The following is a 15,000-nucleotide window of genomic DNA, read 5'->3' on the forward strand; positions in this document are numbered from 1 at the left end:
TCCAGTCTCAATTCATGGTGAAAGAGAGCATCTCTCTGTTTGGGTTGATCTGTGACCCACTAGAACCTTCTCTGGTAAGAGGGGAATAAGGCAACCTTAGAGTTACACACACGGATACTTTATTTATTTATTTATCACACACTGATAAAATGAACATGGAAAGGTAGTGGAATGGTAGTGGTTCTGAAACAGGAGAAACAGGTAATGAATGCACTGTACACAATACAATAACTTATAGCACAAGTAGAGAAACACGTTTTTTATAACAAGGGAAGGACTGTATGAAAAACATATTACAACACAGCTATACACAAAGGCAGCATACAACAATAGTAAGAACAGCCTAGCCTAGCAGAGGGGGTGGGGAGCCTACTGCAGGAGCTAGAAAGTTGCAGAGTTTGTGTCTCTGAGAGTGGGCTGTGAGATGGTGTGCTGAGAGCCTCTGGTAGGAAATTCATAACACATGGGAACCTTAAACTGTTCAAAGTACAAGTGACAGCCAGGTGAGTTTAATTTAAACACACATAAACAAAAACATGATTGGTTGATTTAGACATGACCGGACTCATGTGGGCAATGGTGGACTCTGCTTCTGGTCAGCTGCCACCTCAGATCAGCCATCCACGAGGGACACCCAAGGTAAGTCTGACTGGACTCTTAGAGGGCGGTACTGCCTGGAGCACCTTGAATGACCTCACCAGGGACCCGTGGTATGTGCTGTTGGTCCCATTGCCTTTGTCTCTATTGGCTTGGTCGAGGTGGTCCAACCAGGCTCGAACCATGACATTACGGACGTCCGATGTGCGCCTGATGAAGAAGTCCTCTCTGTAGGCCATGTCTGGAGGGAATGTGATTTTCTGAATGTGTTCCATCTCCACTTGAAGACCCGGACTCCTGTCTTGGTTTGTGTGGAGACCATCACCTCCACTCCCATCTCACAGGCCCTGGAGCACTGGTACCTAACTCTGACCACTGAGCCATCCGTCATGTCTGGGGCCTAGTCAAACTGTGTGGAATCATCATGTAGCACTGTACTCTCTCCAGCTGGGGATGAGGACATAGACGTGGTGTGGGATGAAGACTTACATAGTGACTGGGAGTATGTCCATCATATGCTCGCTTGGTGTTCATAAGGCCTCTCCTTGAATGGTCTGTTATAACAAACTATAATACATGGGTATTATCCTTTATCAAATCAAGAGAAATAATGAGTAAAGCCTCAGGACTTTTCCTCACTTAGTATAACTTGTTTGTAAGATTCATTCTGAGATGCCTACGGCACTGGTGACTAGCAGTGTGTGGCTGGAATATCATCTATTTTGTTCGAATTTTAAACACTGGTAAGACGCATATGCATTCAGATTTAAATTGATGAACAGTGCCAGAAGGATAGTGGGCCTAGTATGGTATCTACATATTAAACATCATATGTTGAACAAATATCATATTTTAAACAAGGTCCATTTAATGACCAGGAGCTTAATGTGACATTTGTGATATACTGTAAGATGTGAGGAAAATAAAGTGATGTGTGGGGGTAGCCTGTAAACATAATGATAGGAATAGTTGTAATACACACACTAGACAAATATTTACACACGTTTGCAACTTATTTAAATAGACTACCCAGAAATTGTTTGCATTCTTCAAGTTTAAAATTGCCTTTGGACTAATCACTCTACCGCATTTGAATTATATAAGATAGTCAATCATTTGTATTTCTTACAAGCAAGTACAAAATAACAACAGTGATAGCATATCCACAAGGGTTACAACTTTAAAAAACGTTCATTTTCAAGAGTGCACTTCATGCAATGCTTGACATTCTGTCTTCCCGAATTTGTTCCAGGACTGAATCGAATGTTATTGAATTCACAATCAATTCGGGGTTAGAATTCATTGAACTTAAAATAATGTGATATTTTTTTGGTCCAAATGCAGCTGTCTGTAGCCTTGTCTCTACTCATCAGTTCAGTGAGACAGGTGGAGTCATGCGGTGCCACCTGTTCTGCAAATCTATTGTAGTATATGCAGTGCCAGGTAGGCTACCTGACTTTTACTTTTGCAGAGAACACCTGGGCAGAGAGCAACATTTGCATATTCATAGAATTAATCATAGAAATAAAATGAACAGAATGGACTTGGAAGCTCTAACCCTGGCAATTTGACTGGTACACTCATGGGCAAACTCACAATGGCTGCCTGGCATTGTGATGCAACAATACAATCCATTCTCTATCAGCTAATGCTGGATTGCCATGGTAATGTAGAAAGTGAATTCAAATTATGTGAACTGATGAGGCTCATGCAATGGAATGTATTTTTTATAATGTCAGTTGAGTTGACTCAACAAATCACAGCACAGATTGAAAGGTACACTTCCTGCTTTTACTTCCTGTCATAGGTACACTCAAAATAGCTGCCAGTCCATTATGCAATCATTGACTTAAATGGAGACTCCTTTTCTATTCATTACATTTTTATGGAATGATTGCTATAGTCTGGTTGCCTGGCTACCCAATCACAACCCTCTGGCCAAACGCCACGCCCACTAATGTTTCCTGTATGGTGCCAAAAAAATGTCTAAAGAGGATCATTGGCAAAGGTGGTCAAGAACCTCTGTGTTCTTCAGACGTCCCGACTCGGAAGTCACCCAATGACTGTATGTGAATAGTAGTTAGGGGAGAATGACTGCCACCTCTCATTGAAGCCACGAGGTTCAAGGCCAACCGCTGTACTGCAGGAATTGTTTGCAGAAAACAGGATCCCCTATTATAGTGAATGGGAAAATGGCAATCTTCGTGGTCATTCTTCGTGTAAATAAATATATGTTTCGAAGTCAATCATGGTACCAATAATTGATTCAATTACACCAGATGTATGTCTTTGAACTGACTATTTTAAAATCGCACACAGAAGAAGTTACAAGGATAATTGAGTTGCTAATGGCAGCCTGAAGTACAGTGTTGGCCTTCAACTTCAGCTACTCAATGAGAGGGGGCAGCACTGATCTAGCCTGCAACTAAATTTCCCTAATAACTTCTTCAGTGTGCCATTTTAAAATAATCAGTTCAAGGACATACATCGTTCTTGAACTTCATGGCTTCAATGAGGGGGCAGTCGTTCTCCTCTGGAAGTCACCTCATTGAAGTTGAAATTTTAAATGGTTAAAGTAAGGGGGTTTGGTAAGGGTTAAGGTAAAGTTTAGGGTTTAGGCAAGGGAATTTCCCAAGGATTCCGGATAGCACTAACCCAGCGAATTTAAATTCAGGATGAGTCATCAGACAAATAGTCTGCCTCTGTACACAGGCCAATGTGCAGCCTACTTTTTAAACACAGGTGTGCATGTTTTTGGCTCACCAATAGGGGGATAGACTGAACTACAGACACAATCTAATTTCATAAATCTAAATCAACACAAGTACAATCAGCATACCAATATGATTTATGAGACAGGTATCATGTTCAGGCACAGTTTTTGATGACTGGCGTGGTTTACTCCATATTTATTGCATCCCAGTAATGAGGTAACGTAATGCTATTGATATCGCGCTACTTGTTTAGACAATACAACTGAGGGATCATTTACTATTTAAAAATGATCATTTTTATTACATTTAGATCAGTGCATCCCCACTCTCAGAGACAAACAGACCTCGACTGACTCTCATAGACTAAAAACATTAGAATCAATAATTGACATTGGAGAGGAAATAAATAATCAATAAATAAGTTATTTTACATATTAACGGACCCATTTTTTCAATAGCATTACAGGATCTGTATGGTTTCAAGGACTCTTTCCTTGCCTCCAGATGAAATTTTCAGCTTCACTTCAAATAGACCAGGAAAACACCTCCTTGCATTTTGGGAAGAGAACTAGAGATACAACAAGCAGTGACTTGTCGTGGAGCTACAGTTGAAGTCCACTGAATCTTTATATTGATACCTCAGTGAAAGCCCCATACAGTTTGGCCAAATCAACCCAAACATTGCAACAAACCCCATCACGTCTGCCGACTGTGCCCTCTGGAGAAGGATTCTGACTCAGGAACTCCGGCTCTACCAGCTTCGCCACGCCAGGAGACTGTCCACAGCTGGTGCTGCCAAGCTGCTAACCCACATGATGCACCCGTTAAGGGCACTGAGCTGTGTGTGGCGGCCACTCTGTGTGGCTGTGATGGAAGAGAGGTGGAGACACGTCCTCTTGAGCATGGCAGCAGAGGGATGGATCAGGAGAAAAAAATCAATGATGGGGAGTGAAACAGATGATCAGGCAAAGACAACTGCAAGGTGAACCAATCTCTCAAGCAGAGGGACAGGATAAGAGGCAGTGCCTCTCACCAGCCATGAGTGGGCAGCACTGTTCAAGTTTCACATTGTTAATGTCAAGCGCACAAGTACAGTGAAATGTCTGCTGGAGGAAGAGGTAGGCAGGTGCTCTCTGGCCTGAGCCTGTAATATGTCTGCAGTGACGGGTCACGGCTGCAGGGAAAGCTGTTCTCTGTGGGCTCCAGCTCACCCTATGCCTACTCTGTGCTGGATGGAGGGTTGCAGTGGGGGCTGGAGGAGCTCCTCACTGGCCAGTAACTTTGTGGATGTGTACCATGTCACCTCACATGGGTGAACTTGCACGGACAGAGAGGAGCTGAGAGGGGAGTATTACAGAGAGAACAAGTGAAGGTAAAGGAGAGGAGGGACAGAGAGGGGGAAAAGGATGAGGAGATCGGTAGTTAGGGTAATAAAGAAGGCCAGTGTGAGGAGAGAGAAGCTTAGCAGAAGAAAGAAAATAAGAAATGTATATGAGCCAATAATTGCAGCCTTTTAGAGTATTACTGAAATGAAATGTTAGCCTACATTAATGTTAATCATTTTTAGAATCATCAGAGGGAATGTTTTAATTTACTTTAAAACCTAGTGGACCCGCTTGAAAGCACGAGACTCCCCTCTGTTCATAATAACAACATTATTCACATTATGTAACCTAGGAAATCACATTTTAGACTTAGATTAGCTAGAAGTACTTGATTTAGAAATCAGTCTCGGACAACAGTGACAGAGTTAAGAAAATATTTTATTTCTGAGAAGTCATCAGATTGATAATTTCAGAGAATTGATAAGAAGTCTCTGGACTAGAAGCTTCAATGCAAGATGTCCCTGGACTGCAGAAAGAAAATTGGGCCACAACCTGGTCCTCAGATATCCCTAGACTGCAGAAAGAAAGTTGGGCCACAACCTGGTCCTCAGATATCCCTGGACTGCAGAGCAGAAGCTGGGCCACATCCTGGTCTTAAGCTTGCGTCTGCCCCCTTCCCCCTCATCAAAGAGACAAACACGGGGAGTCTGCGGTAAAGCTGAAGGATCTCCCTTGGGGTCGGCTCAGGTTGCATGAGGATGAGCAGGCCTTCTCCATATCGTAACACATGCTGGAGGCTTGGCACTTGTCACTGGGCCCTGTCATAGAGGAACACATGGGAAGTCTGGTTGTCAACGAAGCTCACCTCTGGGGTTGTCTCATCTCCCTTGTCCATATCTCTCCACATGCTGGAGGCTCAGCGCTGGCGATGGGGTGAAGGAGGGAAGCCAGGGGAAGTAAGTCCAGGACGTCTCTGCTGGGTACGCCGGCTCATCAAAGGACATCCATGGTTCCTTGGAGCAGTAGGGTTGAGACTTCCAAGACTCAACAGAGTCAGCAGCAGACAGGTAATCTCTGAAACTTTCCTGATATTTGTCTTTGACATCTTTGTTTGCTTTGGCAGTTATCTGTCTTTTACTGTATGTGCATGGACTCCATCTTGTCTGTGGAGCAACCACACATCAAAAAGTTGTATCGCCACAAGAATGTTGCACTCACACCTTTCCTCTTCATAGTGAAAATTGGAAATTCATTTATTGGAATGACAAGTTTCTTGTCTTTAGAAAATTAGACCTTAGCAGCATAATTGCCAGAGACCAACACTGCTTTTATGACACTAGAATTGTGATGGCATTCATTGTTTAAGTATACTGAGGGAGGGGGTGGGGCGAATACATTTAAGTGACTATGGGTAAATCACAGTGTGTCCAGACAGAGATCTTTAGTAATTGAAAAACTACATGTATTTATCTCAACAAATAATAAATATGTATCTTATAGGCTAACACTGCATCATTGTGAACCATCACATTTTTAAGAGTGTTTCTTTATCAGAGGTAAACAAATGTTTACATAAGCCCATAGTGAACATTTGTAATCGATATTGCGAAGTCAATATTGAACTATTCGGCTGCCATCTCGAAGAAAACTGAACTAGGTGCAAAACTGCAAATCTGTGACGCATTTCCTTTACCGGCAAAACTGTTTTGATAACAACGGAAGTGGTATTTTCATCATTCTTATTTAAAGATGGCTCTTGCTAATGTTTTGCAGAGTGAGTTAGTAGACTTTTCAAACTATGGTCGCAAACGTCGTGGCTTCGCCAGTGGTTTGTATGAAACAGAGTTGGGTTTGGGGTCTGTAGGGGGAGATAGCCTGTCTTTCGCTGTGAGAACCGCCTGCTCTGACGGAGATGGGCCAGAAAGAAAGATAGAATTCCTTCATGGCACAACCACATTAGCCTTCAAAGTAAGTGTACTCGCTACCAAATATGGTGGATAAATGAAGATGTCCCACTCAGGCCGTTTACCACTGGAAAATAAAACATCAGTTAAGGTCTGCTTAATAATGGGTGGTTTAGGCACCAACGCATTAGCGGCTGGTCTGCTTAGTTCAGTTCGTTTACTGTATATAAACCAGAAAGAATTAGGGAGTGGGATGTCTCGCTTCGTCTTTAAACCGTTTGCACGATATGCTAGCTAACAAGTAACCATTGTTTGAGAGCAGTTAATCGCGCGCTCACATAACGTTACAAATGGATTCCCCGTTGGCTAGCCATTTAGATCTTTATATGGACCATTCATCCAGGCTGTATCACAACCGGCCGTGATTGGGAGTCTAATAGGACGGCGCACAATTGGCCCAGCGGTGCCCGGTGTAGGCCGTCATTGTAAATAAGAATTTGTTCTTAACTGACTTGCCTAGTTAAATAAAGGTTGAATGTAAAAACATTTTTTGCAGAATATTAAATACATCGTTCCAAAACAAAGCATTGCCGTACCAACGTGATGTGCATTCCGTAACAAGCGCATCTCACCTGTGCTAACTCTTACTGGTCAACTGTGTACGCAATCACGTTACCAGTGACCTATAACCCTGCGTAAGTGTCCTTAGGCAACTGAAGATATAAACAACACATTAAATGAGCACATAAGCAGGCAAAAATTATTACTTCATGCCAATGGCCATTTTAGCTAGTCAGATAGGTAACTAACTAAGTTTAAACAAGAAGTAGCCTAACATTAAAGGGTTGCTAGTTATTCTGAAAATAACTTTAAACAATGACATCTGAAATAATCAAGTCTATGGTTATATAGGCCTAGCTATTACCCCTTGGCTAGCCATTGTCTAACTTCTGCCTCCATGTCCTTTTCTCCTCAGTTCCAGCATGGCGTGATCGTGGCGGTGGACTCCAGGGCCACAGCAGGCGCCTACATCGCCTCCCAGACAGTGAAGAAGGTGATAGAGATCAACCCCTACCTGTTGGGCACAATGGCTGGAGGGGCTGCTGACTGCAGCTTCTGGGAGCGCCTGCTGGCCCGCCAGTGCCGCGTCTACGAGCTCCGCAACAAGGAGCGCATCTCTGTGGCAGCCGCCTCCAAGCTACTGGCCAACATGGTGTACCAGTACAAAGGCATGGGCCTCAGCATGGGAACCATGGTGTGTGGCTGGGACAAGACTGGACCAGGTATGGATGTGATATGATGCTGTATAACTGGCGTCAATGTGCTAGTTTAGCAGTAAAGCTTCTTTCACTGTCCCTGGCCTCTTACTGGGCTAGAACTAGTGATTCTCTGCTTCGCAAACACATGCTAGCCAGTTGCGTTGCCAAAAAGCTAGCAATTCGGCGACCCGAGTGGAGATATTTGAAGCTGTGGAGTGAGCTTATAGTACGCATAGCCGCAGGAAGTAGTTTGGGGGTGGGGATGCTGGGATGCTGGGATTTTTTGATGTGATGCAGAAATATTTTTTTCTTAACCAGCACTGAAGATGTCTACATCAGTCCGCTAATACAGGACTAGTAAAGGGCCAGTGCACTATTTTTGTGATCATGTTTATAACTGAATTTATTTGTATTTGAGTGTTTACCAGCATTTCTAACTTCAATCTGATAATTTCCTGTACAAAACAGTTAATCTGATAATACTTGTGAAATATAAAAATACTTGCTTGATATGTTTTCCAGTTTCTTGAAATACTTTGCAAATGCAACTTATTTCTATGTGTAAACTGAAATGGTCCATTCATTCCTTTTACATTTTAGTAGATGCTCTTATCCAGTGCAAGTTACAGTAGTGAGTGCATACATTTTCATACTTTTTTTGCACTGGTCCCCCATGGGAATTGAACCCACAACCCTAGCGTTGCAAGCACCATGCTCTACCAACTGAGCCACATCATCACAAACCACTTAACTGTATTGTGCAATTATTTTTCTTCGTGGTAATGGAAGGTCTACAGGTACCAAACCTAGATGACCAGCCTATGTACAATACAGTAATGTACATATTTACATTAAGTGGTTTGTAAGGATGGTAAATTAATACTGCACAAAAAGTGGGTGTTTTCCACGTTATTTGATCAATGTAGTTTTTTGAATTTGATGTGGATGTTTTGTCTATGACCATAACGTTGCAACTTTTGATATAAATGTTTGAGGACAAGGTTTTGTTCTTTCTGTATACCATTAGAATGACAATCGCATGACACAAATTCTGAATTTTCAGGGGGTGCTGCAGCACCCCTACTTCCTGCGGCTAAAATAGTACGATGTTATCGCTGTTACATCAGAGATTACCATAAACTATGTTAATTTGTTTTGACTCTAGTGTTCCATTTTACATGTGTATTTGCAGGACAGAACAAAAATAAACCGAGCCAAGCGTCACAAAGTTCTGCTCGCTAAATTCCTTTTCCACTAGCTCTCACTCAATTGCGTTCCGACCGCTCCCTCTACACATACGTGCTGTGTGCGCCTATAAAAAATGTATCTATCTGATGGGATACACAAGCTACATTCCTTGCCAAATGATGACAGTTTTATCACAAATTCAAAATGGACTGGTTGACTGAAGTAGGGAAATATGTCTTCCAGCAGTGAGCTGCAGTTGTAATAATTGGGTCATTTTCCGCTTAGGCTACTTTGCGATTGTCACTAGTTACCATAACCATAAAGTAAAAATGTCTTGTAAAAATTCATAAAAACCAAAATATGATTTTTAGTCTTAATTAAATGTTAGGCATAAGGTTAACAGTGTGGTTAAGGGTTAGGTTTAAAATCGGATTTTAAGAAGGGAAATTGTAGAAACAGGCTAGGGTTTATTACTTCATGGCTGTGACTACCCTACTTTGCATACGGCTAGTGGCAAAACATTTTAGTGGCCCCCCTCGTGACAGCGAAGATTTAAGAAAAAAAAGTGTTTTAAAGTTAATTTCTTGCAATTCTTCTACAAATGTTTCCATGAGGCAGAGGGAAGATTTTGCTATTGTATAACAAATTTCATGCAATTCTACTCATTTTGCCATGAGGCCGGAGAGAGAAATGATCTGTTTTACAGCTAATTTCCTGTAATTCTACACATTTTGCCATAGGATGGATACAAATATTAGCAGTTTTTTCATATGATAACTGATGATCAATGTGCCCCACCCCGGTCTGTAATTCGACCACACTTACTTCAAGTTTGAATAGCTGACCAGTAGACTAACTTGCCAATCTCAAAAGAATTGCTGACATGTGCTAATTGAGTGACTGCTGATGCACAACCATATTTCCAAATTCAACCTTGTGTATTCTATTATTCTAACTCTTCAACAGTAAGTTGAGACCCCGACTGAGTTCCAAAAAAACCCCCTTTAAAAAAAAATAACAATTTTTTTAGAAGTTGCCGGCCCATCTCTGGCCTAGGCTATTACCCTCTTCTATTTGTTATCTAATGGTTATAAATTAGTTATTGTTGCACACTGTTGGCACATTAACAAACATATTACTCTCAATTGTAAATTTTTAGCTTGACTCGTTATAACTACTTACATCTGCTCCCCGTAATGTTTTGTCAGCCGTCTTTGTTGAAGAAAGCCACCAGGGACGGCTCGCATCAAATTCGTCATTGGAACCACTCGATATGATTGGTCATATAAAAACCTTGGGACCCAAATGCATAATGAGTACTCTAACTCCCCCTTGTGGTGGTCTGGAGCAATGAAGCTGTGATGCTGGATACATCTAAGTCCCGCGGTGTAAACTCGCAACTTTTAAAGGAGGAACCACTGTAGATAAATGTGCAATTTGTTTTTCTAGTGCGGCCATCATTCTAAAAAAATAGAATTTTTTTCCATTTGATGAGTCAAGTACTCTGGAAAAAATCATGTGAGTACTACAGTCAAAAAAGGTCAAAGGCCCATCCTTACACACATGTGTAAGCTGGACAGGGACACCATATAATCCATTCTGTTACACACAGGGGACCAGCCCTGATATACTGTCCCTAGTCTCTATCAGATCATGCTGTCCTAGACTGCAAAATTAGATAACTAGAGATCTGAATTTTGTATTGTACATGTGAGCCACATAAAGCTTGCAGTAGCCTAAATGTCATATTTCCCATGAGTTATGAATGTATGGCACATCCTTCCCCTTAAAAAGGAGAGGTGCCTTTCCTCCCTATCACGCTGCATATTAAAGTTGTTGTGACTAAGGAGTGCAGTATAGACTACAATAATAAGAGACGGGACACACCATAACGACCACAGAACATCAGCCGCATGTCTCTTTCGTCGTGATGTGTGTTGTCCTATATTTTTAACCCCAGCCCTCGCACAAGGTCTTTTGGTAGGCCGTCATTGTAAATAAGAATTTGTTCTTAACTGACTTGCGTAGTTAAATAAGTTAATAAAATGGTATTTTCATTTCCCGGTGATTCTACATGTTGAATTGCCACCGTCTGTTGACGCTCAGCCTGTGATATACCATACACGTCCGTTGGAACCAAAATGCCAAGCATGTGCAAAGCTGTCATCAAGGCAAAGGGTGGCTATTTGAAGAATCTAAAATATATTTTGTTTTGTTTAACACTTTTTTTTTTGGTTACTACATGATTCCAAGTAGCAACCAGGAACCAATACATAAAGTCAGTTAGGAAAGCAAAGGCTAGCTTTTTCAAACAGAAATTTGCATCCTGTAGCTCTAACTCCAAAAAGTTCTCGAATACTGTAAAGTCCATGGAGAATAAGAGCACCTCCTCCCAGCTCCCAGGCTAGGAAAGACTGTCACCACCGATAAATCCACGATAATCGAGAATTTCAATAAGCATTTCTCTATGGCTGGCCATGCTTTTCTTCTGGCTACCCCGGCCAACAGCTCTGCACCCCCCGCAGCTACTTGCCCAAGCTTCTCCACCCAAATCCAGATAGTAGATGTTCTGAAAGAGCTGCAAAACCTGGACCTGTACAAATCAGCTGGACTAGACAATCTGGACCCTCTCTTTCTAAAATAATCCGCTGCCATTGTCGCAACGCCTATTACTAGTCTGTTCGACCTCTCTTTTGTATCGTCCGAGATTCCTAAAGATTGGAAAGCTGCCACGGTCATCCCCCTCTTCAAAGGGGGTGACACTCTAGACCTAAACTGTTACAGACCTATATCCATCCTGCCCTGCCCTTCTAAGGTCTTCAAAAGCCAAGTTAACAAACAGATCATTTCGAATCCCACCGTACCATCTCCACTGTGCAATCCAGGGTCCGAGCTGGTCACGGGTGCACCTCAGCCACGCTCAAGGTACTAAACGATATCATAACCGCCATCGATAAAAGACAGTACTGTGTAGCCATCTTCATCGACCTGGCCAAGGCTTTCGACTCTGTCAATCACCGTATTTATATCGGCAGACTCAACAGCCTTGGTTTCTCAAATGACTGCCTCGCCTGGTTCACCAACTACTTCCAGATAGAGTTCAGTGTGTCAAATCGGAGGGCCTGTTGTCCGGACCTCTGGCAGTCTCTATGGGGGTACCACAGGGTTCAATTCTCGGGCCGAGTCTTTTCTCTGTATATATCAATAATGTCGCTCTTGCTGTTGGTGATTCCTTGATCCACCTCTATACAGACGACACCATTCTGTATACATTTGGCCCCTCTTTGGACACTGTTAACAAATGAGCTTCAATGCCATACAACACTCCTTCTGTGGCCCCCAACTCCTCTTAAATGCTAGTAAAACCAAATGCATGCTCTTCAACCGATCGCTGTCCGCACGCACCCGCTCGCCCGACTAGCATCACTACTCGGGACGGTTCTGACTAAGAATATGTGGACAACTACAAATACCTAGGTGTCTGGCTAGACTGTTAAACTCTCCTTCTAGACTCATATTAAGCATCTCCAATCCAAAATTAAATCTAGAATCGGCTTCCTATTTCACAACAAGGACTCCTTTACTCACGCTGCCAAACATACCCTCGTAAAACTGACTATCCTACCGATCCTCGACTTCGGCGATGTCATTTACTAAATAGCCTCCAACACTCAGCAAATTGGATGCAGTCTATCACAGCGCCATCCGTTTTGTCACCAAAGCCCCATGTACCACCCACCACTGCGACCTGTATGCTCTCGTCGGCTGACACTCGCTACATATTCGTTGCCAGACCCACTGGTTCCAGGTCATCTATAAGTCTTTGCTAGGTAAAGCCCCGCCTTATCTCAGCTCACTGTTCACCATAACAACACCCACCTGTAGCACACGCTCCCGCAGGTATATCTCACTGGTCATCCCAAAGCCAACACCTACTTTGTCCGCCTTTCCTTCCAGTTCTATGTTGCCAATGACTGGAAACGAATTGCAAAAATCGCTGAAGTTGGAGACTTATATCTCCTTCACTAACTTTAAGCATCAGCTATCTGAGCAGCGTACCGATTGCTGTACATAGACCATCCAACCAACTACCTACCTCATCCCCATATTGTTTCTATTTACTTTTTTGCTCTTTAGCACACCAATATTTCTACTTGCACATCATCATCTGCACATCTATCACTCCAGTGTTAATTTGCTAAATTGTAATTACTTCGCTACTATGGCCTGTTTATTGCCTTACCTCCTTACTCCATTTGCACACACTGTATATAGATTTTTCTATTGTTATTGACTGTACTTTTGTTCATTCCATGTGTAACTCTGTTGTTTTTTGTGCACTGCTTTGCTTTATCTTGGCCAGGTCGCAGTTGTAAATGAGAACTTGTTCTCAACTGGCCTACTTGGTTAAATAAAGGTGAAATAAAAAAAAATATGTGCTATTTCATAGTTTTGATGTCATTATTATTCTACAATGTAGAAAATAGTAAAAATAAAGAAAAACCCTTGAATATATGTTCTAAAACTTTGGACCGGTAGTGTATATGTATAAAAACAAAATATGCTTCTTTAGGGGTTCATACACAATAACATATTTTTTGTCACGTTATACATTTAATTCTTTGTGTATATTTTACCATTTGCTCACACCTTGTGCTCACGTCGCTCTGCTTCCTAAAATAAGGTCCCTCCCCCAATTTATATCATACCAACTTTTGCACCTCATTGGATTGGGTACAGACATTATTGTCATGTGTAGGAATACAAACAAAAATATATGGAGGGGTGTGAGGGGCAAACGTTTTTCTGTTGCCTGAGGGCAACGATGTACAGTAGTAGAGGGTTAATATTTCACCTTCTAACGCTTTCCAGGCCTCTACTACGTGGACTCTGAGGGGAACCGTGTCTGCGGGGACCTGTTTGCTGTGGGATCTGGCTCCATGTACGCATATGGCATCGTGGACAGCGGTCTGAAGCAGAAGGACCTGACTGTGGAGGAGGCCTGTGATCTGGGCCGCAGGGCCATCTACCAGGCCACTTACCGCGACGCCTACAGTGGAGGACAGGTCAACTTGTACCACGTACACAGTGAGGGCTGGAACAGGGTGTCCCAGTCAGATGTCTTAATGCTGCATCAACAGTACCAGGCAGAGAAGGCATAGGAGGGGGAGGGATAAAGAATGATAGCCAGAGGGACCATTCAGTTTATAAAAAAGTGTTTACACACATCCAAACTTGGCACAGTATCTGGTCTATTGAAAAAGGACCTTTTTAAAGAATATAAGTAACCTTGCTGTCACTACACGTTCCATACTGTGCCTGGGATAAAGGCATGTTCCTTCTGTTAACCAGTGGCTTTGCTGACTTAACTCAGATTTCTTTCCTTTTGACTGCTCTAAAGTTTTCAATAAATGTTCTCATTCATTCTCATCTTTCTAACGTGTGCTTTTTTTTTATTGGTAGCAGTGAATTGAACAGACCAGTAATCATTTACAGATCCCATTATTGCCATGAAGGATTAAGGCAAAGGAGATGCACTACATGACCAAAAGTATGTGGACACCTGCTTGTCGAACATCTCATTCCAATCATGGGCATTAATATGGAGTTGGTCCCCCTTTTGCTGCTATAACAGCCTCCACTCTTCTGGGAAGGCTTTCCACTAGATGTTGGAACATTGCTGCGGGTACTTGGTTCCATTCAGCCACATGCATTAGTGAGTTCGGGCACTGATGTTGGGCGATTAGGACTGGCTCGTAGTCAGCGTTCCAATTCAGCCCAAAGGTGCTCAATGGGGTTGAGGTCAGGTCTCTGTGAAGGCCTGTCAAGTTCTTCCACACCGAACTCGACAAACCATTTCTGTATGGAGATCGCTTTATGCACGGGGGCATTGTCATGCTGAAACAGGAAAGGGCCTTCCCCAAACTGTTGCGACAAGGTTGGAAGCACAGAATTGTTTAGAATGTCATTGTATGCTGTAGCATTAAGATTTCCCTTCACTGGAACTAAAGAG

General features: G+C 42.5%; 1 protein-coding gene across 1 annotated transcript; it reads left to right on the forward strand.

The window, feature by feature from the left end:
* Positions 1–6,310: 6,310 nt before the first annotated feature.
* LOC106584215 (proteasome subunit beta type-5) lies at positions 6,311–14,417 on the forward strand. Its single transcript, XM_014169252.2, has 3 exons — positions 6,311–6,604; positions 7,517–7,823; positions 13,860–14,417. The coding sequence occupies exons 1-3, from the start codon at positions 6,386–6,388 to the stop codon at positions 14,147–14,149; spliced, it is 816 nt and encodes a 271-aa protein (XP_014024727.1). The 5' UTR covers positions 6,311–6,385; the 3' UTR covers positions 14,150–14,417.
* Positions 14,418–15,000: the final 583 nt, after the last annotated feature.

This window comes from Salmo salar, chromosome ssa23, assembly GCF_905237065.1.
Source record: "Salmo salar chromosome ssa23, Ssal_v3.1, whole genome shotgun sequence".
In the NCBI taxonomy this organism is placed as follows: Eukaryota; Metazoa; Chordata; class Actinopteri; order Salmoniformes; family Salmonidae; genus Salmo; species Salmo salar.

What these genes read in the sequence shown, in the direction of transcription:
- LOC106584215 (XM_014169252.2), top strand. Translation starts at nt 6,386, where the DNA reads ATGGCTCTTGCTAATGTTTTGCAGAGTGAGTTAGTAGACTTTTCAAAC. An exon ending in CAACCACATTAGCCTTCAAA is followed by an intron (nt 6,605 to 7,516) that starts GTAAGTGTACTC and finishes TTTTCTCCTCAG; the next exon opens with TTCCAGCATGGCGTGATCGT. An exon ending in CTGGGACAAGACTGGACCAG is followed by an intron (nt 7,824 to 13,859) that starts GTATGGATGTGA and finishes AACGCTTTCCAG; the next exon opens with GCCTCTACTACGTGGACTCT.